The sequence below is a fragment of the Lytechinus variegatus genome, chromosome 13 (genome assembly GCF_018143015.1).
Source record: "Lytechinus variegatus isolate NC3 chromosome 13, Lvar_3.0, whole genome shotgun sequence".
Classification (NCBI taxonomy): domain Eukaryota; kingdom Metazoa; phylum Echinodermata; class Echinoidea; order Temnopleuroida; family Toxopneustidae; genus Lytechinus; species Lytechinus variegatus.
This window is the reverse complement of record NC_054752.1, coordinates 8433703-8461413: the sequence shown is the minus strand read 5'-3', so window position 1 is coordinate 8461413 and position 27711 is coordinate 8433703. Positions and strand designations below refer to the sequence as shown.

The window sequence follows — 27711 nt, the reverse complement described above, 5'->3', positions numbered from 1 at the left end:
TTTGTTCATATCATCTCTGACCAGATTACCTTATCGAGCATCTTGTCTGGACACACTGGTTCCGTAACGGCCGTAGATGCCCTCACTATTCCAAGCTCCTCTGAATCGGGCATCACACAGAGAACGTTGATCATCAGTGCATCCACCGATTCCACTGTGAGGATATGGGAGAGGATAGGAAGGACAGAACGAGGAGGAGTAGATGGAGGAGCAGGAGAAGGAGACCCAGTGTTTGTGGAGAAGCAGTGTATCTCGTTCGGATCTGGGTTTGCGGTGGATGTCGCATTAACGGTCATCAGTTCAAACAATGGTGGGTTTGGATTACTGGTGGTTGACAGCTAAACGGAAGATGTGGAAAAGATGGAAATAATCAGTGTGACCTATCAAATTATTTACATCATGTTTAGAAAGAAAATCATATAAAATGAGCAGTTGCAAGGAATTGCTCTTAAAACCCTGTCGTATTCAAAACATAACATCAGAATTTATAGGGTCAAAAAGATCACCTCAAGATGTAAAAGATTTATGAAAGACCCCCCCCCCCCCTGATTGGTTTGTTAATTTGTAAAAGTCTAGTTTAACTATAGACCATGGTCTAAATGCAACTCTTCTACATTTATGGAAAGCCAAAAAATGTCCACATTTTGTTTACATTGTATGTTTCTTATGTTTGCTGTGGTCTTTCCTCATTGTTTAATGATAAAACAACTATCTTATTTATCGTTCCCAGGTAGGTATTTGATGGTGAAATGATCTGATAAAAAAATATTTCTACAGTAAGAGATTTGTGTCACAATTAGCTATCCATAGTCAAACTGCAACTTTAGACCAGTGGAGCGTTCCATCAATATTTTCTCTGACAGTTTTTCGGATCTGACATCTTTCCTTGATTTTGATTGGCTGAAAAACACTGTTACTATGCGAACTGTCAGATAGAACAAGACTGATTGGATGAAACGTCCGACAAGTCCTTTCATAAAACGCTTGCCTTGGGAGTGTTATATCAACATTTCCTCGGACAAGCTTTCGGATCTGTCATCTTTCCTTGATTTTGACTGGCTTAGAACTTGATGAGCACTTCAGGGGCAGGGAATGGTTTCTAAGTGGGGGGGGGTGACCATGCAAAAAATCATGATCATATGGTCATTTTTACGTTTTTGTTCAAGGTTTTGGAGAAACCGCTTCCATGGCCCCTGCACTTAGTATTGTAACTGTCGGATAAAATAGGACTTGTCGGACAAAGTATTCAACAAGTCCTTAGCCTAATTAAAAACCTGAGTTGAGAATGTGTGCCGATAGATTTAGAATTTCATACTTTCACAGTTCCATTGCTTGGTGTGGGCGGTGATGACTGCAAGGTTCACCTGTACACGGAGGTCAACAATATCTTTACCAGAGTACAGAGTCTTTCAGGCCATGAGGATTGGATCAGGGGATTGGAGTTCACACGTGATGGTAGGTAGTATTATAAGGGCCCCTGAATCCCCGTCCCCAACCCCCCCCCCCCCCCACAAAAAAAATAAAAATAAAAAAAATATGAATGAAAAAAAAATTAAAATTGAATGAAAGGGAAAGAAAGAGAGAACAAAAAATTTGATCATAGTACAATCAGATAACTTGTTTCTCCTGATTTGGAAACAGAAACAGCAATTACGTCGTTTATCAATAATCTGTATCTGGAATGAAATATGTTGTATGAAACTATTTAAAAAAAAAACCTTTTTCTATATAAAAAAAAAGTATTTATAATTTTTTTCTCTCCATAATGGAGATTTAACAACCTTTTAGGCTTCTTCTGTTTGTTTCTGTTGTTAAAATTAAGAAAATGGAACGCTTATTTGCAATCTTAGTTTTTGCTTTTACAAAACAGAAAGTTGAGCACCACTTCTGATTTTTTTCGATCTTATTTTTTTTCATTTTCGCTTTGACAAAAAAAATGAACACCCCTTCTGATTTGTTTTCCTGTATTTTTTTGTTTGTTTTTTTGACAAATCAGAAAATTGAAGACTGAACTCCAGGCCTCTACTTTAATTTTTTTTTAATGCCAACTAGCTGAGAGCAGCATTGATCATGGTGGGTCAAAAAGGAGAAATAAGGTAATAATAATAAATAATATACAGATTCATTGTAAAATGTACAAATTCAAAATGATATTCTTCTATTGTTCCTAGATGATGGTGATATTTTGCTGGCGTCCTGTGCCCAAGATTGTTTCATCAGGTTGTGGAGGATAGCAGCAAACCAAGAGCAAACTGCACAAGATGGAGAGATCCAACTCAAGAAGAACACCTTCATCATTTCCCATCAAGGTTAGTGTTCTACATTGCTGTGTTAACCAGTTACTTGCGTGTTAGAGGACACAGCCAACCCTCACCCCCTCTAAAAAAAACTCTATCTGTACTTTTCGCATTTACTACAGGGAAACTCTCTACAAGAGACAAATTCCTTTAAATGCAAGTCAAATCCCAGTGGAGAGCTGAGAGGCATTTGTCAAAAGTTGGTGGATTGGGACCGCATCAGGATCTTTTTGACTTTGGACAATGACATATTTCAAATTTCAATTGCTCGTCCGGTGCAAATCTTTGGATGATCTGCTGTCCCAGTCCGCCAACTTTCGACAAGAACTACTCAGCTCTCCATTGTGATTTTAATTGCATTTTCAGAGGGATGGATGCGTTGTAGAGTTTCCCCATAGTAAATATGAAAACTACCTAGTGTCTAATGTTAAGCACTATATTAGAACCTTTTTATGTAATGCAATCGTTTTGATAGTCTCGAATTTAGCCAGTTTTGTTGAAATAGGAGAAGCTTGTAGGAACAAAAATTTTGCTGTCATCATGTTGGCATTATGCATTTTTAGTTTGATAGGATATTGTCAATTTTTTTTACCTTGGTATTACAATGTACCGTATATGATTTAAACCAGTCATTCAATAAGAAGTCTTTATGATTTCATTTCATATTTATCATAAAATACACATAAAATTTGTATTAAAGTAATACCAAGAATATTGAGGAGCCAACAGTGGGGCCATTAGCCTCTTGAAGTCTGGGCTCGAAAACAAACAGACTTGAAGGACAAGTCCACCGCAACAAAAAATTGAGTTGAAAAAAAAGAGAAAAATCCAACAAGCATAAAACTGAAAATTTCATCAAAATCTGATGTAAAATAAGAAAGTTATGACATTTTGAAGTATTGCTTAATTTCACAAAACAGTTATATGCACATCCTGGCTGTTATGCAAGTGAGGAGACTATGAAGTTATCCACTCAATATTTCTTTTATATTTTATTGTATGAAATATTCTAATTTTCTCCTCATTGTCAATTGATACGATGATTAATTCCTCCCTGAACATGTGGAATTAGCATTGTTTAATATTATATGGTTCAGTCAAGTTGGTCCTTATTGTGAAAGCTATAAAAAATGAAATATTGTATAATTCAAACAATAAAAAACAAAAGAAATAGTGAGTGATGGACATCATTGACTGACTCACTTACATGTAGTTGTGCACTGTTTTGTGAAAAATAAGCAAAACTTTAAAATGTCATAACTTAGTATATCTGATTTTGATGAAATTTTCAGCACTATGCTAGTTTGCTTTTTCTCTATTTATTCAAGTCAGCATTTTTCTGGGGTGGATTTGACTTTAGGTGATAAGACCAATTTTCACACGTGAAAATGGTGCAAGAGAATGTAAAGTACAAACAGGTGCCGAAAAAACTTAGGACGGTAGCAGTGATACTTTGCTGTTTTGTAATTGGCCCATTGTGCAGGTTCAGAGCAGAGTTATGCTGTCAGCCTGGAATCAGTGTTAGCAGGTCACGAGCAGTGGATCTATGCAGTACATTGGCAGAAGCCAATCATATTAGGTAAGTTGAGCTATTAAAGAATTTCAGTTCAATTCAATCTTTATTGCATCCAGATTGCATATTTTGGTGGTTGGGTTATATACCAATGAAATAGAGGAGGCGCGATAGCTCAGTCGGTAGAGCGGGGGATTCGTATTCCGGTGACCCGGGTTCGATTCCCACTTGGTGCGCTAGTGCCCTTTGGTAAGGCATTAATCCTCAGTACCAGGTCCTTCGGAGGGGACCTTAAGCCGTCGGTCCTCTGGTTGCTTGCCTACAAGCATTCATGCTTTCTTAGCAATCAGGTAAACAATCACCACCAATCAATCAAAATAGTTAACAATTGTATACATTTCAGAGATTGATACTCATGATTTAAAATGACAAAACAGTGAAAAGGATTAATGAAATCATAAAGACTTCTTATTGGTTTAACTTTGGTTTGGTTGGATAGTCGTCAGAAATTGGTAGAAGATAGAAGAGTTAAGGAACTGTTGAAATTGCTGATAGAGAAGGCTGAGGTAGTAGAACACTGTTTCATTCTATAGGTCTGCTATATGTTATTCTTCAACTACACTGCCTCCTTCAATCCTGAAGATAATAGCAAGATTGTTGTACCAAAGACTGGCAGGTGCAATACACTGGGTGAACTCCCTTCTCTTTGTCGAAAAGTGTATAGGTTTTATACGTGCCTAGGTTGTGACTCTCATACACACAAATGTTAGCGTTTTTTCCGATGTATCAAGTGTTTTCCAACTGCATTCACACCTGCACTGAATGTAGTGGTGGTGCATGCTAACACACAACACTAGCATCAGGTTTTTGTGAGGCATGTTTCAGCATCAGCAAGACTCAAACCCTCATGTTCCTCCATGATCTAATCTGGGTTTTGAAACTTGAATGATTACTTTCGATATTACAGTCATGAATCTTATTTCTTTCATTCATACCATTAAAGACGGCAAACATCACCAACCACTATGCCTGCTATCTGCCTCAATGGATAAAACCATGATCGTCTGGAGGTTTGATGCTCAAAGTGCAATGTGGATGGATGAGGTAAGAACTTCTTAAAATGGTCTGTAACTACCATCAGCAAACCCTCTCTACTATTCTAAATTTAATGAAAGAGTCTGAATTTACAGCCAAGAGTATGTCATAGGTCTATCAATTTAAATATTAGAAACATGTTTCTTTTTTTCCAAAACCTAAGTGCATGTTCACTGGAAAAATATTTGGTTAATTCACCAAATAGCAAGATATTTTGCGAAGAAATTGCAATCTTCAGATAAGACCCTTGAAATAGCCTACTAATTGCATCTCTGTTACCAATAATATTGACATTGTTTGAGATAATTTCCTCGATCGTAAATGGTGTAATAATTTGAAACTCTTTTGGATGATCATGGGCCTAAGATCTCATTAAATATCTGTGACCAGGTACGTGTGGGAGAAGTAGGAGGCAATACCCTCGGGCTGTATGGCTGTCAGTTCAGCCCCGATGGTGAGTCTATCCTATCACATGGTTACCAAGGAGCTTTCCATCTCTGGACAAAGAGGGCGCCCAAGGAATCGGAGGATGAAAAGGTGAGAATCAGGGGATATTGTTTTAGTATATAGATGTATCATTATTGATATGTTTTAGGAGTGGTAGCAAAGGAGAGGTTTAAATGGATCGAAAATATACTATTATGGTATTCCAAACAAAGTCTGGTGCAAGAGACTAGCTTGTGTTTCTCTCATGATTTTGTGTTACTTTGTAATAAATATTCTAATGATAACATATTAAAGTGATTGGTTAACATTGGTTTGACTTTTAAAAAGTCTGAGCTAGAAGGTCACACTTGTCACCTGTGTCTGTGATATGTTACAAAAATGAAGCCCAGAAAAAATTGCGTTCGAAAATAATTATTTAGTGCTTCAAAAATGGAATTATAAAGTGACTGGAAACACCATCTTAATTTCATCCCATACACTTATATGTACTATTTAGGCGTCTATAAGACGCCTATTTACAAAATCGGGGTTTGCCTTGTAGATTTAGCATTTCATTCTCAATAATGGTTGTTTTCAGGGTTTATTACTTCTAATACATGCACTTGTACACATGTTTCATCTTGGTTTGAGAATTTTTAAATCGGCTGCTCACAAAGTTAAACAATACCTTTAACTGTTATTATATGGTAACACATACATATGTGTAGGCAATTTTTTAAACAACTATGCAGGATGCTTTATTTACACGTAATGAATTAACAAAAACTGGGTTGGTTTCAAAGATGAGTAACATTTCAGTTGGACAAAAGAAAAGGCCTCTCTGATATTTTAGCCCAATCTGAACTAATTTTTGTAAACTGAATATCACCCTTGTTCAAAATGTATAATTTGGTACCATCTAATACACACCAAGTGTATATACTACCAAGTGGAGCGTTGTGGCCCAGTGGATAAGTCTTCTGACTTGGAAACAGAGGGTCGTGGGTTCGAATCCCAACCATGGCGTTATTTCCTTCAACAAGAAATTTATCCCCATTGTGCTGCACTCGACCCAGGTGAGGTGAATGGTTACGCAGCAGGATTAATTCCTTGAATGCATGAGTGCTGAAAGGCAGCTCGAGCTAAAGCCGGGGTAATAATGATAATAATAACAATGCGCCTTGGAATAGAATATTTCTAGATAGATGGTGCTATATAAATGCCTATTATTATTTTTATTATTATTATATACAGCCATTCTATTTCACGAAGTAACTTTTTTCATAGAATCACCCTATACAAGTTAGTGATATTAGATTTATTAATGTCAGTTTTATGAGTTTGCAGTTGAATTCATCTTCAATGATCATTTTGAAGGTTCGGGGTCCAAGTTTGTGGAGTCCATCGGTGGTGGTCAGCGGTCACTTCTCAGGGGTCCAGGACCTGGCCTGGAATCCTGATGGTGATTTCCTGTTGAGTGTAGGCCTGGACCAGACCACCAGATTGCATGCAGTCTGGAGAAGAAACGGCAAGGAGGTTAGTGTTCTATGTTGTCTTGGTGGTGTTTCATAAATAAAGTTTATTTTCATAAAGGAGTTAAATACATCATGGCCTAGTGGTTACGACTACCGTCTTTCAGTCGGAGGGACGGAGGATCAAATCCCAACCATTGCATGTTTTCTGGGTAAAGATATTCTTATTTTTGATTTGTTCAAAAAATATATATTTTCATAAAGAAGTTAGATACATCATGGTTTAGTGGTTACGAAACCTGTCTTCTCGTCAGAGGGACGTAGGTTCAAATTCCAACTGTTTCATGTTTTCTTGTTGCAGATATTCTTATTTTTTTATTTGTTTGTATCATATGCCTATTTTTTATGAATATTTCCTTTGTCGCCCTCTCAAGTCATGGCATGAGATAGCTCGTCCACAGATTCATGGCTATGATATGCAGTGCTTAGCGATGATTGGACCTCACTCATTTGTGTCAGGAGCCGATGAAAAGGTAAGATGTCCAGGCCGAGTAAAATTTTTGTTTAGTAGTAATAGTAGTATTAGAAGTAGTAGTACACGTAGTAGTAGAATTAATAGTAGTAGTAGTAATAGTAGTAGTAATATTAGTAGTGGTAGTAGCAGTAGTAGTAGTAGTAGTAGTGGTTTGGTGGTGGTGGTGGTGGTGGTGGTGGTGGTGGTAGTAGTAGTAGTAGTAGTAGTAGTAGTAGTAGTAGTAGTAGTATAGTAGTAGTAGTAGTAGTAGTAGTAGTAGTAGTAGTAGTAGTAGTACTAGTAGTAGTACTAGTAGTAGTAGTAGTAGTAGTAGTAGTAGTAGTAGTAGTAGTAGTAGTAGTAGTAGTAGTAGTAGTAGTAGTAGTAGTAGTAGTAGTAAAGTAGTAGTAGTAGTAGTAGTAGTAGTAGTAGTAGTAGTAGTAGTAGTAGTAGTAGTAGTAGTAGTAGTAGTAGTAGTAGTAGTAGTAGTAGTAGTAGTAGTAGTAGTAGTAGTAGTAGTAGTAGTAGTAGTAGTAGTAGTAGTATAGTATAGTAGTAGTAGTAGTAGTAGTAGTAGTAGTAGTAGTAGTAGTAGTAGCAGTAGCAGTAGTAGTAGTAGTAGTAGAAGTAGGAGAGATGGTAATAGTAGTAGGAGTGGTGGTAGTAGAAGTAGTTGTTGTAGCCATGGTTTTAGTAGTAGAAGTTGTCGTAAAAGTAGTAGTAGAAGAAGCATCTCTCATATTAATGATTGTAGTACGTGTAGTAGTAGCAGTAGTCATAGTAGTGGTATGGGTAGTAGTTCAAATAATAACAGTCTTAATTTTTTTTATGAAACACACCCCTTCTCCACCCCCATTAACTAATAATGTATCTCATAATTTTTTTCTTTACTTCAATTTCTGTGGTTGAATGCATACAGGTCCTGCGGGTGTTTGAGGCTCCGACAAACTTTCTTGACAACTTGGCAAAGATATCTGGAGTTGACACGTCTTCAGCCAAGGCATTGCAGGTACTCTCATCAACTTCTGTCTTCGTGTGAACTACCCTTTTAATACTGATACCAGGGCCCAGTCTTACAAAGCATTGCGATTGATCCGATCAATCACAACTATGGAAAGCCAGCAAAGTCAACATAGAAAATGCATGTTTGTTCAAAAAATTTCTAGATATGAATGTATAACCATAAATTCATTGATTTCTTGACAATTTGGTGTGTTCTCCTTTCTTTACAAAGGACATTTTGCAAATTTCCTGTAGAAGAAATTCTGACACTGATGGAATTCCATAGAGTTATTTGATTGGATCGTCGTAACTCTTTGTAAGACAGGGCCCTGTAATCACATTTGATGGTGATATAGTACTTGCCAAAATGACAATAAGATTTATCAGAACTGCGCTGTTGTACATGTACTTTTCTTTTCAACTTTTCATCTTTATAGGGTTATACACGTATCACTTAGCCCAAGGGAGGGTCACCGATCTTTTGTAAAACGCCTTCATGAATGGGGCCTAACAAGTATTCAGTTTGGCTATGCCTTGGGCCACCATGAACTGATTCCCTCCAAATTTGGTGTCTTGCGGTATTTCATCACGCTCTTCCAAAATAAATCATATGGTAACAAAAGTGTTGAAATGCCCCCAAAAAAGAGAAATATCCGACGTCACACTTCGATACTCTATTTGATCAAATATATCTTGATTTTCTTTGCAGGAGGCAAAGAACTTGGCGGAAGGTGCAAGCGTACCAGCCCTTGGGCTTTCCAATAAGGCCGTCTATCAGGGCGAAGGAGGGTTGCCTAGCACTGACAGAGAGATTATTCACCCCAGCGAACAGTACACCGAGCTCTACTTTGCACCGGTTGCTTTACAGAGTAAGTAAGAGGAGGATGTTGTACCAATTATGTTGGATGCCTCTAGAAATTACAGAATTCAGTAGTGTGCTAGAGGTGTCTTAAAATTGGTCTGGGCTTCCTACGCAAGACTATCAGCACAGGGCGAAGGAGGGTTGCCTAGTGCTGACAGAGAGATCATTCACCCCAGTGAACGGTACACTGAGCTCTACTTTGCACTGGCCGGTTTAGAGAGCAAGCCAAGGTGATGAGACCAAAAAACTTTTATCGGTTGGGATGATCAAATGAAATAATATTTAAGCGTCTCCCAACCTGTACAATATTTTGGACAAGCTTTCATCCACTTCTCAAGGCGAGTGATCAGTAACATAGTCAACCAAGCGGGTGTTTAACCAGTCGAGGGTACTTATTTGTAGAATGAAACAGAAACAAATATCAAAGAAACAGATCAATCAATGTTTGAAGAGTGAATGTTGATCACTAATTTTTGTGGGGATCCATAGATGGCCTTATTGGATTGCCAAGTCTATGCCTGGTCAGGGTTCCCAGTTCAATGAATCAATAATTTCTGGCCAATGATGTATAATTTATGATATTGTAAACAATAGTATTGGTGTGTTTCAGTGGAGGCAATACTGAAATCATTCCTCTTGCCCCAATCCAACTCACCAGGGACAATGCAAAAGAATTATATGTCATCCTTGACCAATATATATTCACACATATCCATTCTATAAGTCTTAGTTGTAAAAAAAAGTTGCATGTGAATCAAGGTGTGGTCATTACTTGACAATGTTTTAACATTTATTTCTTTTGGGATGTTTTGTCACCATATAGTTTTCACAGCTGGTTGATTTGAATACCCATACCTATATGTTCGATATTGTACAGCCCTAACAGAAGTAAAACTATCATGAAATATCAGGTAATAACAATATCTGCTATGATATCTGTTACAGCGCCCCCAACAGAGGATCACCTCCTACAGAACACACTATGGCCAGAGACCCAGAAGCTCTATGGACATGGTAATGAAATCTTCAGTGTTGCTGCTCATCCGTCTGGGACGATCGTTGCTTCAGCATGCAAGGTAAGGACATCCTCTCGCAACGTTTTATCACTCACATGTCTGCAAGTGATCTTCGGCCTGTTCTAAAGCCATTATCCAGAAAGTGAGAAACGATATGCTTTCCAAACTTTTCATTAGTTATAAGTCTACAATCTGGGATGCATTGTACACAGGTCGCATTTGAAAGCCACGTTTCCCCAACCCCCAAGTTGATATGTACTAAAAATTTCTTCATTTGCTGGCTAATTTAATTTTTTTTTTAAATTGTACAGTCAACAGCTTCTTTCAACCAATTTAGAGAGAAAAATTCCTTCAACTTTTTTGCAGGCAGCCAAGCCAGAGCATGCAGCTATTATCTTGTGGGATACTTCGTCATGGCAACAGAGAGGTCAGTTGATGGCCCACTCCCTGACGGTCACTCAGCTGGCTTTCTCCCCCGATGGTCACTTCCTCCTCGGTGTGTCTAGGGACAGGACATGGTCTCTCTTCGAGGAGATTCAGAATGAAGGTTGGAAGAAAAAAAATACATTTTTTAAAGAATCTTATTCAGTCATTCTAGGCTTTATGAAAATATAGGGGGGACTTATTTATCTCAGGTTGGAACAGTATATGATATTGCTATTCCAAACTAGTCTGCATAACTCCCACTGTTCTATATTCCTTCAAGTTCAAATGATTAATTTCTGTAATCTTGGCCATGTTGTTCCAATTTCCTTCAGCTACTGCCCTCACTGGAATCTGATTTGGTGTCTGTGTCACTCCATTGCGAGAGTTTGCTGGTAGAGACAACTTGCTGTTTTGTGGGTGCCCAAGAATCTGCGACAGCTCTTGATAGTTTTCATGATAATTTTTCGTAAATGCAGTGAAAATTATCGTTTATCACATACATCTAAGCACCTACTGGCCAATCAATTTCTTATATCGGAATACTCATGAAATTTGATACAAGAGATATACTGTATATACACAATAAGTTAATCAATTCAATCCTCATGTTCAACTGTAGATCTTCCTTACCGGCTGATAGCACACACAGATAAGAAGACATCGGTCCATTCTCGTATCATCTGGTCATGCTCCTGGTCACACGATAGCCAATATTTTGCAACGTCTTCAAGAGATAAAAAGGTAAATTGGATCTATTTTTTTCCTTCAAATTGTCTCATATTTGTGGAGCGCACACTGCCCCTTGCACCGTATGTCCTATGCTCTGAACTCTGGTTGGAATAGTGTTGCAATTGGCTATCCATAGTTTAAACACAGGTTTAGACCAGAGTTAAACCTGACTACAGAATATGAGCCAGTCTCAATATTTTTTTTATTGTTCTTTGGGCCTGATGTTGCCGTCATAAAATGATGAAAAGTGGCCCATGACTGCCACACAAAAACAGTGATTAAATCAAAACTACAAGGTTTTACATCAAGCTAATTAGATATGAATTGACACTATTCTTAAATCTGTCCATGTTGGGAGCTAAAGGGAATGTGTTGGAGGGGAGTGAACTCCACAGCCGAGCTGTCCTTGGAATATATGAAGATTGATGAAGAGAATTTATGTGTCCATCAGCTCAGAATCATATCCAAAAAAAATCGAAATTCTACTTGTTACAAGCAATGCCACTTTTTATTTGTCAAGGTTTGATGAGATGTCAATAAAATTTACTCCCATTATGTAAGTTGGGGTAATTTTGGACTAGAAAGAACTTTTTATGAAATGCCTACCTCTGCCATTCTATTCCTTGTCACACATTATTACCCTGGCTAAAGCTCAAGTTGCTGCTTCCAGCGTTACATGCATTCAGTGAATTAATCCTGCAAGGTACATGTACCCATTCACGTCACAATTTCCAAATTTCTTGCAGAAGGAAAACACCCCATGGCCGGAATGCAAACACAGAATGCTCTGTTTGAAAGAACTACCAGACCATGGCGCACCTGTGAGAGAATGATCTGAGTCATTGACTAACATTTGAACTTTATATTTTATCATTAGGTGATTGTATGGGGTAAGAGGAAAGAGTCTGATGGTAGCAATGGACCTCTAGGGCAGTATGGTGCAATATCCAAGCCACTAGACATTGGTGATTCTGCAACAGCTGTAGACTTTGCCAGACAAACAACAACAAATGAAAGGTAGATGACTGAAACAAACACAACTTATCATCGTCAGTGAGCTGTTTAAACTTTTTTCACAGTAATCTTTAGCAAAATTTGTATTTTAAAATATATCAATGACAGAAATAATTCATTCAAGTTTATTGAATACTATTATATTGTCATTTTCTTTTCAATTTTTAAACAAAAATCATTGTTGAACAAGTTTTCCTCCAGGATTAAAGTTATTTATACTTGATGAATGAGATTGCTATTACATATTTGGTGCAGGTTTGACCTCGGGTTAACTGAAGCTTTGCTATTAGAATATACATGTACCAGCCTAGTTTTTATGCTTCAAATTTTTTGTTCTTTTTTTTAATAGATACATTCTGGCTGTTGGAGCCGAGTCGGGAGATATATCAATACACTCCTGGCACCCATCAGAGCCGACATCATGGTCATGTCTCATAACACTGCCTAGACAGTAAGTAGCAGGGGGTGATTACATGGGGGCTTAGGGAAGTTCAACCCTCAAAATGCTCAAGAAAGCCCTAAAAACTTGGAAAGAGCACTGGAAATTCTCCATTCATCACAATATTAAAGCTTATCCAATGATGCAGATTTAGGCAGGAGGTTGTAAATAGTAGCCCCGGAATAAAAAATTTTTAAAAATTATCTTGGGAGTAGAATATCAATCATTGTATATCTGCAATACAGTCTAACCTGCTGTAGCAACCATCTGTTCAAAAGGACCACCTCTCTATAAAGACCACAATCTTGATGATTTTCTATCTTGATATATTGTCTTACCAGAACTTCTCCACTAAGACCTCCTGCTCGTAAGCACCGTTTATCTTCTCTCCCTACAGTTTTGGATTTATGTATGTATGTATATGTATTTTTAAACAATGAGTTAAATACACAATGTGTTGTAAGCCACAATGAGATTCTCATTTTGGGGAAAACATTCACACTTAAAAAAAAATAAACAGGGAAATCTGGGCATTTTTGTTTAAATTGTCATTTGTCATTAGACAAGGCAAGCTGGATGCAGGTAGATTAATTCATTGCATAAGCGGACTTGTGTCCAAAAGACTGCAATGTCTTCACGGGTCGAGAAATATTGCAACGTTTTGCTCCGGTGTGAATCATGAGGAGGAAAGATGGCAATAGGCTTGCTAGTAAAATCATCACAGTCTTTCATGATATTCATGAGAATGGTCCTATTGTTTTGTGTATTGATATTTTGAAATACACGAGGATATTAAAGTGAAAAGATGCACCGTAGACTTTGATCAAGGTGCCTGAGGCCCATTTCATAAAGCTGTTTGTGACCCTTGGTTACCCTTTCTTGTGCTAAATGATATCCCTATGTCACTGATTTAGCGCCTAAGAACAGGTTTCAGTCATGCGTAAAGTTGTGCGTAACTTTACGAACAGCTTTATGAAACACCACCCTGATTGCATTGACCAGGGGGCCATTACCGAAAGAGTCGCAATCAAACGCGACTCCAGAAATCAACCGCAAGTTGATTTTTAACCAAGTATTTGCAACTTGCACTTAATTATTTCAAGTTTCAGTCAAGCGCAAGTCTTTGTGCAACAGGCCCCTGGTATGATACATTTTTATTGGTTTGATTTCAGGTCAAGTCACACCATGACGGTTAAACGATTGAGCTGGAGACCATCAAGCAGGCATCGGCAGGACGAGACCAGTCAGAACCGTTACAGCTGGCTAGCTGCAGTTCAGATGGCAGTGTGCGGATACACACATTTAATGGTCTGTCATGACGTTGTGCATCACCCTCAGATATGTATAAGGCCAAGTAAAAAAAGATAGTAGTTGATCGTCCGGGTTTTTGAGAGCGGTGATGAGGGAGGTCCTTGCTATTTGCTATCTTACTATTTTTTTTAAGAACACGGAGGCATTTTCTCGGTCTGATTTTTGACATCAGTGATGAGGGAGGTCCTTACTATTTACTATTTTTTTTGATATTTTTTATTCAAATGATTGTCAGGCCATGTCAAGCTCGAATTATGTGATGGATGTATGCTCAATAGTAATAATAAATGATTAGAAACATATATATACATATTATTATATATGTATAAATATCTACGATTGATTGGAAATCTATGGAAAATAAAATCTATTGATGTATTATTACTGACATGACTGATGTATACTGGTACTGTATTGTTGTCAAACAGAATGTTCATGTCAAGTGAATAATTTAAACATTTTAATTTATGTAAGGGTAAAAAAAAATGCATGGGGGGTCTTTTTTATTGTCATGGAGTCTTGTTCAATTTTCCAGAGCCAATCTCATTTTTAGCTCTGGGTATGGTTTCGCATCGCAGGTTCCGGGTGCTTGATCGTGTACATAATGTTTAATACTACTGCTCAATTTTTATTCATTTTTAAAATTGATATTGAATATTAAATCCCTCATTGAATATTCGATGCATTGCCTCCTGACATTAGAAATCTCGAAGGAAAATTCAATGCATTTCACAAATTCACATGTTACGCCAGCACAGTCAATCACATCATCCTAGCACACATGCAGTTCTCCCAACAGAGTCACAAGCACACAATCACCGTAACACACGTCGAAGTACAGGCGCAATCACTCACCAAAAAAACCCGCTGAAATACAAATTACGTCATTAGAATTGATTTATCTGCGCCATATTTCAAGAGCATGCGACGGATTAGTTCAGATTCAGTAAGCAGGGTCCCCGAAAATGCACTAAAAATGAAGAAATCCGCGATCTTTTCCGAGTTTGCAAACTTTATTTCCTCGCTAATTTATGATGGTATCTTCAAAATCCAATAAAAAAACAAATCAGAATTTTTTTCTTTCTTGCAATTACGGCGATATCGGACTTTGCAATTGTTTTTGAAGTTGCGAGAGAGATCCCAGAGTAATCTTGTGAATTTTTCATTATTCAGCAGCCATAAAAATAGTTAATAACAAGAAAATTGATGCTGCAATTAAAAAGGGAAGATGGCGAGGACGAGAAACAACACAATTTTTTTTTTTTTTTTTTTTTTTTTTTTTTTTTTTTTTTTTAGAAAATAGTAAATAGCAAAAATTTTCATGCGGCGGCCAAAAGTGATGCGCGCGAGGACGATCAACTACTTTCTTATTTTACTTGGCCTAAGGCACAGAACTGCGAATTGACAAAATCCTACGTGAGGCTCAACCTGTCGAGTACTGAAATTTGTAATTCCAGTCGGCCTTTTAGAGGATCCATGCAATCCCAGTAGGCAATTGGTTAAAAGTGATCATTTCACTTGCAGGTTTTACAAAATCTCATTTTGGTTCTTGGAAATGGGCTAAAATAAAGGCCTACAGTGTAAAGATACAAGTTTTGAAGTATCATATCTACAACTATTTTTAAACTTTGGAGATTTAAACCAAAGTTTGAAAATGAATGAGGCTACTTTTGTATAAATTATAGTTTTTCATCCTATAATGAGGTGTGTTTCAGGGTATTTGAGGACAAGTACGAGCACTTATACACTTGTTTCATCTTAGTTTGAGATTTTTTAAAAGTAGCCGCCTAAAAAGTGTAATGATCCCTTTAAGCGTTCTTTTGGCATCTTTAGGATCTTCACGGTAAGAGAGTACCGGTAGACTTTATTTTTCTTGGTAAATTGCCACTTGTCTACTTTCCGTTCACGTCCCATGTGAACAAATCCTAGTTCCTCTATGACCAGTTCATCTACTAACCATTTGGTCCAATTGCCGATGAGTCCATTTACCATTTGGTCTAATCTAGACATGTATTCGTAAATTAGATTGATACATGAATGTAAGTAGATTCACAATTTTTCTTCCATCAGCCCTCTACCAGACTTCCACCTTTCTAATAAAAGTTCTTTGTATCAAATGGATGTGTTTTCGAATCCCACCTCGGACCTAGTATCACTTGGCAAGACATCTATCCGCACTTTGCCACTTTCCTCGCAGGTGCAATGCAAACTTCAGTGTTTGTCGTGTCGGTGCAGGAGCGCCCTTAGCACCACTCTTTCAGGCATTGCATGCATGCAGAAACGCTCTTTGTAGCGTGCGTAAGGGTGTGTCTGCACCTTTGAGGTGCGCGGAAGTATGGTTCTAAGGTGACATGACGTGTTGTTGGTTTAGCAAATTCGAGTGTGCAAAATGCTCAATATTAAAATACTCCCCATGGAGTGGAGATTGTGCATGACAACATGTAGCAGAACAGAAACAGATGACCCGGAAGCTTTGTTCCGATGTGATCATTACTATATAAAGCGTAATAGTAGAGGGTATTCATCATCGAACGTAAAGGGCAGCAAGTCACAGCAGTGTTGCTATCAGGAAGGTGCACTCAATACGTGCATGCAATTGAAGCGCACAAACGATTTGGAAGGCATGCCAACGAAACCATGAAGCGACACAATATACTCATGGAGAAATAGCAAAAGAGAGGTAAACTAAAAAATTATGACAATACTAGATTCATCAATAATGTGGGGCTCATCCGGCATCTCGCAAAGAAATCCAACACAATTTTTAATTTGAGATGATTTATCATAACTTAATCATAAATACAATAGACAAATGACCTACCTTTTTAAAGCTTAGAATCTCCTCTTTCATCTGAAATTTCTTAGATTGTTTCTCATTCACACATGAGTGAGCAAAAACAATTCGAAGATAGAAAGCCAAAAACTCATTTGGGAGGGGGTAGCTGAATTTCAAAAAGACAATCACATGACTAAAAAGTTCAATATCTGCTCTTTAATTTGATACCTTAATCACAGAAAATGGTCAAGAAGTAAAAAAGTTATGATCCCTCGATACAATGCTTTCAATAATTTCATTAAATAAGTGTTTTCACTGGTTTTCCACAGAAGCTAACGCATGGTAACAAAAGACTTAATGCATGGCTGATCGTCAACAAAACGGAGTGTCGAGTGAGTTTGAACGCTAGCCTGTAAAACCTCTTCATTTTATTAAATTATTGAAATTCAAGCCTTATTTCAAATAACCAGAACCTTGTTATTTCTTGACCATTTTCTGTAATTGAGGTATCAAATTAAAGAGCAGATATTGAACTTTTTAAAAGTGTGGTTTTATTTTTAAAACCGAGATACAGCCCGCCAAGTGACTTTTTGGTGTCCCCTTTTCAATTTTTTTTTGCTGACTCATGCATGAATGAGAAATAATCTAGGTAACTTCAGATGAAAGAGGAGATTCTAAGCTTTAAAATGGTAGGTCATTTGTCGATTGTATTTGTGATTAAGTTATGATAAATCATCTCTAAATCTCGGTTTCGTTTTTTGTGGGAAGCACTGTATATTTATATATATTATATATATATATATATACAGAAAACATGACAAAATGCAGTGTAATCATACATGATAACACAATAATGTACTTACATGTATATGTAGACAAAAAGATAATAAGAGCAAAACAAATGTGAGCAATAGATTCGATTCAAAATGTAGTGAATAAGAAACCCATAAAATGTGTGTGCGTCAGAAGTTTAGCTGGAAGAAGAATGAGTAATACTTTCTAATGAAAGTTGAGCTGGTATACTTCCTGCAGAAGTATTGATTATGTATTGATTATGTATAGATATAATATTGAATATGTGAGATATGTCTTGTCATCACATAACATCCCCTTTTGTTAGAAAATGTGGCTTTCCCACATTTGTTTAGAAAAATATTTAAATAATGGTCCAACATAGTTAAACAATTAAAATTCATTAAAAAAAATAATGATATTGTGAAACTTTTTTAATTTACCTTCTGCCTCCTCTTTCTCAAACTCTCACACAATGCAGTATGAAGGGGATGTTATGTGTTAATTAGGTTCCCTAAATCTAATGAGGCAACTGGTCTGCCTTTAGTTAGATGTATCGGCCTATCAGTGCGGTTAGTCACTAGGATCTGAGTCCTACCTTTCTGAAGTGTTACAATCATTGTGTTAGGACAGTGTTTGCCAAGATAATTATTAGCATTAATAATAATAATAATAATAGCCAATTTTTATAAAGCGCTTTTCCCAGAATGGCCCAAAGCGCGTTACAGCATATTATTACCCCGGTCATTGGATTCATTTCAATCCCGCACGAAAAGTGCACAATTTCCACTCCCTGGGGAGCATTCCTTGCATTCATCGCAGCCTCATTATGGCGCTGGCAAAATCAAACATACAATATCTTTCGCATCCTCCCGGGTACCCATTTAGCACCTGGGTCGAGAGTGGCAAAGTGTGGATTAACGCCTTGCCAAAGGACGCTAGACCGCGGTGGGATTCGAACACACGACCCTCTGTTTACAAGGCGAGAGTCAGAACCACTACACCACGGCTCTTCCGTGATGGTAACTTCAGAATTTCTGACATAAGCAGGCGTCTTGCCTTGCAATGTGACATGTTTTGTCTCTCCTGGGTTTATGGTTACTTTGCTCACTGGAGCCAATGCTACTTTTCTTAGGTTTGATCTTAAACCTAATGTCTCGAAATGTTAAGGTACTATCTAGATCAGAAAGTGTATTTTGCCCTAAAATCAAATCAACACCTACTAGGTTTATCTACAATCAGTGCTGAAATCTCAAATTTATGTCCTTGTACAGTTACTCGAAACTTAACTAAAGATCTAGCAAGCAATAATTGTCCATTTCCAATCCTGAATCTAACAGGTTTAACTTTTGACGTTGGAAGAGTGGAAAGATATCTGCAAAACTTAACATAGTTTCCAGAAATGATAGTCTTGGAAGCACCACTATCAAAAAGGATAAATATATTCTTTCCACTGGGCAAATGTCCTTTAACAAAGTAATGTCCATTCATTTTCAAGTCTACTTCGTCTGTACCTATGCATTTAGAATCATTATTCATTGTCGGTCTAGATTTTCCAAAAGTATGGGAGGATGCGAAATGAGCGCTATTCCCATTCTCCCGTTCTAATAATCCTGTTGTCGGTTATTAGTGGTCCTACGTCTGTTTTGTCTTTCTTCCATGTCTCTTTGTCTAATTTGGCATGCTCGTCATACATGTCCGGGTCTGAGACAGTAGTCACAAATAGTCTGTCGTTTGCCATGGTTGGGACGTTGGGAGGGGCAGTCGTATTTGCGGTAGGAGCTACGTCCTGCGCTTGTGCTGCGTTCGCGACTGCCGCTTCGTCTGTTGTCTTTGTCGCATTGGATTTTTAGGGGATGAATTTCGTCCCGTAGTTGTGATAATTCGTCCTGTGTCGAAAAGCTCACTTCAGTCTGAGTAGCGTTGCAGTCATGATTAAGGTTGAGAAAACATTGCGCTTTCGCCGCAATTTCACCTCTGTCTCGGGAAGAGACATGATTATCGCTGATCGGCATTTAGGTGTGAGATAAGATAAAATCTTGTCTCTTACCTGTTTTTCCCCATAGCCGATGCGCGCTGCCGCTTGCCTAACGTGCTGCAAATACATCTCTGCGCTTTCGTCCGTCGTCATAGATAAGTCATTAAACTCTCTAACGTATGCATAGGTCGATTTCGTCCCGCTGAACCTTCCAATAAGGGAAGATTTCAGTCCTTGGTAGTCACTAAAAGTCTGGCCCTCAATCCAAAGACTGGCTTGGCCTTGCAGGCTTCTTTTAAATGTCCGAAGAATGTCAGTGAATTGGGAAGGGTCAGAAGATTTTCTTGGAACTTGATGCTTAGTATTTAAGTGGTTGTCTAACCGTTGTACAGAAGACCCACAATGGGGGCACTTTTTCATAACAGGTGTCTTTCGGGATATTGGATCATTGTAGACAAAAATAACACAAATTTTTCTCATAGATCTGGTCTGCGGATGCTCCCATAAGCCAGCTCCTAAACTTTAATTGGCTATTTTGTACTTGATCTTGTAATGGATATAAGCAAGAATGCGACCTACATTATAATCTCCGATATTATTATTCAAATTTACCACTGATTTATTATGCTAATTTGTAAAGTCTGAAATCGGCTGGTATTCTCTTAATAAAGCAATGATCTTGTATTTATTTATTTCATTGTGACCTCAGCAGCGGTAGATAGAGATACAGTTCATCTCGAGGATGGAAGCCACAAAACAAACACATAAATGATTGGATTGGTTGAGGAACCTCCACATATATGTACATGTACACACATACAAACCAGTCGCATCAGCACACACACAAACATGAGATACAAAAAATAAAAATAGTGTATACATACAGAAAACATGATAAAATCATACAATATCACACAATTATCCTCATATGTAGAGAAAAAGAATAAAAGCAAAACAAATGTGAGCAATAGAATCAATTCAAACCTCTTGGATTGATAGAAAAGTTTATAATGTTGAAACTTCTCGAAGGGAAGAAACACCTCTCTTCATAGAAATCCCCTCCTCATTCGTCTTCAAGGCAGCCATGATTCTTCCATCAACTGACCAGGCAGCCTCAACCTTTGGATGGTTAGAGAGATTCAAGAGGATCTGGTGATTGGCCTTCATCAAGTCCTGGATGGATATGCCTGATCCTTTGAGTCGACGTCTATCCTTATCAGGGCCGCCCTTTTACTGTAGAGGGTTAACTTCACCAGGATTGGGAGGTTTCTTTGTATCAGCTCTTGGCATCCCTGATCGATGGGAACGATCGATGTTAGCATCCTTTATGACGAGTTGGTCAGTATCTTCTCCTTTCTTCTCTGGGATTACGAATACACGGACAGAATTCCTCCAGCTGTATTGCTCGAGATCATTTGCACATATATTGAAAAGCTCCACCTCCTCTGTTAGCTTCATCAGGGTGGTAGAAAGGGACTGAACTTCTGCCTCCTTCCGATCCAGCTGATTCAGCAAATCCATCAACTCAGCTTCCTGCCTCTCTTATCCTCACTAGCCATGATCCGCTTGGTCAGAATCTTTTCAACACACTTCTCTAGGGCCGTGACAAATTCATCTTCGCAGAACAGCTTCTTGGAGATGGAAGACATGTTATTAGGGTCTTGATCAAGACTAACTTCTGAGAGCCCTTCAGTGCATGGACCTTGAACAGCCATGGAAGTGGGCTGATTCACCGAAGCGAAAACATCTACCACAAGGTGATGGAGGGCAAGGTATTGGGGAGCGAGGTCTCCTGATGGTTAGCTGCCCTGTTTCTCTTCAAAGTCCTGTTCCTAGGGAACTCGGTTTTTCCATCTGCCTTGAAATTTTATCCACATCCTTCTATATTTCCTTTGCGACTGCTCTAATTCCCTATTAGTTGCTCTATCTGGAAGCGAGAAGGAATTTTGATGCATGGGAGTACGCAAGTTACCTCGGCTCCTATTCACAGCCTGAAGGACCTAGGTTTGATGAAGGAAGAACCTCACAGATACCTACCTATGGTTCAAAAGGGATCAGTATATTCCAATCTGTACAGAATATATTCCCATAAGTAGTCAAAAAGCATAAATATGGTGTATAAAATAATGGTGGCAGAGAGACCTAAGAGACGTGTCAGTCCTGATTACATGGCATCGTACTTTTACAAAAGAATGCTGAGCTGAACTGCAGGTACCTCTCCTTCATCAATTTCTTTATGCCTAGATGACGAACCAGTGAGTGCACCGGCTGCTTTAAAGTCTTTATCTTCTGGACCGTTCAGCACCACAAACATCAAGTTAGATAGCATGTTGACCTTTAAAGAAGAATGCCAGTCTGACTCTCTTCATGCAACTGGAGCCCTTTTCACATGCAGCAGTAGAAATTGGAAGGACAAACAGGATCTCCACGATGTGTAGAAAGTTGGGTATCTTTGCCTTCAGTTCTTCATCCATCCCGATATCCTCCCATGCACTCTCCTGCCTTGCTCTTGGGAGACCTGATATGTACAGCTTATCCTCCTGCCATTCATACATGACATTCTCCAGCTGACACATATGCTGCAAGTTTGTAGCGAAGTACATACATGCGATGTCAACTGAGGTGTTCCCGTATGGCTACAATTTCTCCCTTGTTTGTGGCCACTGACTGGTGTCCAAGATGATTTGGCAGCAGATCCCTCATCTTGTCTCAAACTTTTTAAGCGCCTGGTGAGGTGGCGTTGGAGTTTGTTCACCACATCTGACCTTCATCTGACCTACTACATTATCTGTTATCTGCATGGTATACAACAGTAGAGTAAAGCTAATAATGTTCTCAAATGTTTTTTACCAAAAATAAAATAATGTGAAAGAAATTTGGTGATGCAGAATTGGTTACTGTATGATTCTCAACTGAAAATTAAATCAAATGTATTATTTTAAATGACTAAATGAAAATAACAACCTATTTATGTTAGATTCGTCCTCTTCCGTATCTGCCCTCTTCAGTTGATGCCCCCTGAATGCAGTCTGGTCATCAGATTCCCTCATCTCATCCAAGAATGGCTAGCGATTCTTTCCTGCCTCCCTTCCTAGATCTCTAAGCTGGATTGCGTCCACTCCACTAAAGATGAGTTGTAATGCATCTGCTCCATGGCACCAACCCCACACATTCCTTCTGCTTGGCCTTTGCAAGAAGTTTCTTTGTGATAGACTTCTTTACATCCCACACATCATATTGATGGTCGATATGCGGGTACCTCTCCTTCATCGATTTCTTTATGCCTAGATGGCGATGGCGATCTGTGGCCACAGTTCCAATGCTCAATCCTGCCCCCACCAGCCCATCTAATGCTCTTTGAAAATCCCAGCTTCTCCATGGCATGAGAACTTGTCGCCTAACTCATTTGTACAGGATTCACTGCAACTGTCTTTGTAGTATCGGACTCCATCGTACATAGCTGCAATATCTAGCATTGTAACCTGGGCTGTCGCATTACCCATCTCCACATACGGTGATAGGAGCACCACTACTGCTGACTTTATTTCTTGCTTCAACTAAGTTGCTGTTGAAGGCGGTGCTGATTGCTGCATTGAAGTACTGTTCTTGATTATCAAAAACGTGTATGCTATGCACAAACTCCTTGTTGAACAGAGAAGTTTTTTTTTAATCTGAAGCGGATGAAACACTAATTTTTTTATACCACTTTAGCAACTTCCGCATATCACCATATCTTCCGGTCAGGTAATCAGACTATTCAATGCCTCCCATATACAGATTTGTAGTCCAAGACGACTTTTGACTTGCAAATGTCCTCTCCATTTGCTTGGTCCTTCTTGCGGGTAAGTTGAAATTTGGCATTGTGCATTGTCAAAAACATCGTGACATCTCTTTGGCTTTCCACAGCATGCAGAGAAGTTCCTTGCTTCGCTTCCATAGTGAGTCACCCTTCTTCATCCTGTTGTTCTATTTCATGTCTTTTGGCATATCTTTTTTTTTTTTTTATATCTACCTGCTTCATTCTGACTGTTACACATGCATGGATTTACCTTCTGAACAGTGCAAAAAAAAAGACGGAGATGAGTACCAGTTGTCCATAAACACATGGCATCCTTTGTCAAGGAAACCTGCCATTGCGGTAGGTCCTGTGTACAGCTTGAATTGAATTAATAGAATAGGCATGTATATGGCACCATCTATCTAGAAATATTCTATTCTGAGGTGCACAAGATAAAGAAAGAATGAGAGAGCTTGGATGAGTGTCAAAGTGCCAAGAACTACCCGGTAATACTGTAAGAAAAGATAAGACCGCAGTTTAGATTTGAAAGTCCCAAGTGATGATACAATTCTTAAATTTAACGGCAAATAATTCCAAAGAGAAGCTGCTGCAGCAGAGAAATTTCGCTCACCATAGGCTACTCGTGTTTTGGGAGTCTTAGGAAGATGCTGGTGTGATGATCTCAGGCTACGAGCTGGTGTACAAAGCATGGCAAGGTCTTGTAAATACTTTGAATTGAATTGAATTGGTTTATTAGAAACAGCATTGAACAGGCAGCTTTGCAGGCTGGAAATGTTCAATTTACAAACAAATATCAAAAGAATTTATTTTGACACATGAGCCAGTTGTCATTGAACTGTTCTAAGGTGAAATGTCCACGACATAAATTAACTTTGCCCTAATCATTTTGGTTAAAGATGCTCCTAGTGATATTCTGATAATAAAACAATGGTAAGACACAGATCATTAATTAACCTATTTGAAATAATAATAACAATGATATAAGGTACCATGTGCGACTGATTAACAAGCAATTAATTTTTAAAAATTTCTGTGTTTGATATCAGATTATGTAATATTGTAGGTGTACTCCAGATGTGCTATGTGGAGTATCTCATTTTCTTAGAAATGTGTATGGCTCTTGTTCCCAAGATTTATGAAATTTACTTGTCAAATCAGAGACTCAGTCATTATACAGTTCACGGCAGTACGGCTTACTTGTTTTATCTAGACATCATCTTCGGTGCCATCGTCCATTACAATAGTGTGGAACGCCAAGTGTGTGCAATATGTTTGTTACGACAGCTGACATTTCCACAGACACGCAAGACTGGCAGTGAACATTGTTTCTTGTAGCATTTTCTGTATTTCTGAGATATATCCTTCACCACACTTAGTAATGGCTGCATATTTTGGCAGTACTTAAAAGTATGTTGTGAAACAACTCAAGATCTTCTGTATGGCATGCTTTTGTGATAAGGCAAGTGTCATTTGTCGAATTCTTGTCAAACAAGATGTCTTGGAGGGCTGTGTGAGCAGCAGAACATGCAGTCAACCTCTGAAATTTCTGTTGGGCATCAAGCTCCTTGTTAACCTATTTTTGGTAGATGCCTGCTAAGATCCAGGGGTGTATTTTGCCAATATGGTGTGTCATTGATCTCTACAAATACAATCAGCTCTTGATCCTCTTGACAGTTTGCTGCACACCACCAAAGGTGAGATGCGATGTACCTGCTCCATTGCACCAACTCTGCACACCCTGCGTTTGAAGACAAGAACTAAAACACACCTCTCCATCTGCAGATTACCTTGTACTAGCCAACAATGATATGAACCTCAGGTTCTTTTGTAGGCCCCTAAAATTGCATTTTTCACTTGCTCCGTAAGTTTGACATCAAAGTCAAACTAATGAATCTCGGCCCTGTGTTATGGAGTTAAATACAAAGCGCTCCTATATATAATGTTTGTTGTTCCCTTACAATGGTCATCCCAAAGCTCAACAAAAAATTTGTTTCTTGTTCATACTGGTTATCATAATGTGCATCTAATGCATCAGGCCCAATTGCAGTCACTAACAATGTTACTTTTACCTTAATTGTTTTCTTACTTAGATATAATACTATTTCATGATTTTCCAACATTTGTCATAATCTCACCCAAATAGCCCTCATATTACCTGTCATTTGCAATTGGAGAGGGATCGAACAATTCATCTCTCTTTTTTTCAATCCTACATGGGGGGGGGGGCTAGCGCCCCTTTAGCCCCCCTCTGATCTGCACCTGGTATATGTGTAATGTTGTCAAATTATCGTTGCAATAATTGCCAAATAAAATAAGAATAAATTATTTTGAAGACACTCTTTAAAAATTACTGAATGTGTATTTTAGAATGAGGATAGCAAGAGATTGATAAATTGTAATGTAATGGTGCAAGCGCTAAACATTTCTTTTACAGTACTAGTGTTGTATGTACACATGCATTGCAAAGTCTCTGTCACGTCATTGTCAGTGCAGCAGTATAAATTGGCTTTGACATCAAGAACAGAATACAAAGGCAGAAGATTGTACTCATACTGATGGATGGGCGTACTCAACAGTTGACTCTCTTTATCTTTCTCTCTAATAGTTTCAATAATAATTTATTTTTGAGAAAGTCACAACAGTCTGTATTTTGCATTTCATAAAATTCTCCTGGCCTCGACGCAGCTTTGACCCAATTGACTTCCATCCTCGAGGGCGAGGCCAAGGATGATTTTGTTTCTTTGAGGCCGACCTCGATACCCACAACACTGACAAACTCAAAACTACCCGAAATATTCCATTCACTCACACAGATCTACGCTACAAGGTAACCAAGTTACAAGCATAAAAACAACACAAGTTAATATATGGTGGGACTGAGTCAGAACTACGCACACTGGCCCATTTAACACCTCAAACTCACCCAACTCAAACTTAAAAGTTAACACATTTTTCCTGACGCTGATGCCTTTAGTTTCTACCAGAGCTTTTATAATCACCGTTTGTTTGCCATCCTCACACATCATGGTCCGACTAACAAGCATGCTACTAATAATTATAATCTGCTTTCAAATAGCGTTTAAAACATTGGAACCACATCTGAAAGCACCTTTCATATATATTACTACTCGGTCATCAGATCCTGTCATGCTTGAAACAGGTTTTTTTTTGCACTTTCTCCACTCCCCAGAGAGCATTCCAACATGAGTTCCAAGACTCAAATGCTAGGCATACTACATACATTTACATAGATTTCTGCATCCTACCAGGTACCCATTTAGAACCTCTGTGGAGGGTGGCATAGTGAATTGATGCCTTGCCAAAGGACGCTAGTCCATAGTGGGATTCAACCACAAAACCCTACACCTGGGCCTAGTCTTACAAAGAATTCTTATTGGTCTGATCAACCACAACTATGGAAGGCCAGCAACGCCAACATCTAAAATGTATGTTCAATATGTTTTTTAGATATGATGCATATGCATACATTCATTCATTGCCTTGGCAATTCATTGTTCTCCTCTTTGTTTTACAACGGACATCATGCACATTTCCTGTAGAAAAATTATGAAAATGATGGATTCCATACAGATGAGGTTGGGTGGATCAATCACAACCCTTTGTAAGATTGGACCCAGGGGGAGGGGGTGTTAAGCCAACTGCACACCTTACGATCAGTCTGCGACCCAATTTTGGAATAATACGTAGTATAATTTGATGCTAATATTTAGACATGGAATATCTTACTGTGTAATGTTCGAAATCATTGTACGAATACATATATTCAAATCTGTGACTATGCTATCATCCTTCTTAGAATAAAAGCAAATTTAATATTTAGTCGTAATGACATGATAGCAGTCGTAGGATTGGCTACGATTTGAAACTAAATTGGCCTCTACTCCAAAATAAACGCTTGCAATCTTTCAAAATGGTTACATCAGTATTCTTTCAATTAATTTCAACCTGCAATAAAATTATATGTTCCATTCATATTCTCAGAAAATTAGCAAATTGCGATTTGTTCCAAAATCGGATCGCAAGCAGTCGTACACAAAGATTTGAGTATGACTTAGAGTCCCACTTCAATGCCAATGCATATATGATACGTAACACACAATCTTATTGATTAATACGCAGTAGTGTGCATCCTCTAAGCATGATCTGACCAATGCGGTGATGCCTTTTACAACGCACGCAACTAGGCATTTAATTGTGACTCTAATGGGGCATTGCCAGAAACTTGCGAT

The 27711-nt window shown here is 38.3% G+C and overlaps 1 protein-coding gene across 1 annotated transcript; it reads left to right on the top strand.

Moving 5' to 3' along the window:
* LOC121426624 (elongator complex protein 2-like) lies at positions 1-16823 on the top strand (the record flags this gene model as incomplete). The annotated part of the gene is given in 18 exon segments (XM_041622982.1): positions 1-310; positions 1324-1455; positions 2172-2309; positions 3781-3876; positions 4814-4914; positions 5296-5442; positions 6709-6867; positions 7238-7336; positions 8237-8326; positions 9029-9188; positions 10127-10257; positions 10564-10744; positions 11243-11364; positions 12230-12369; positions 12716-12817; positions 13978-14057; positions 14060-14154; positions 15503-16823. Coding segments are annotated over 17 exon segments (2253 nt in total), but the record flags the coding sequence as incomplete, so codon positions are not given.
* Positions 16824-27711: the final 10888 nt, after the last annotated feature.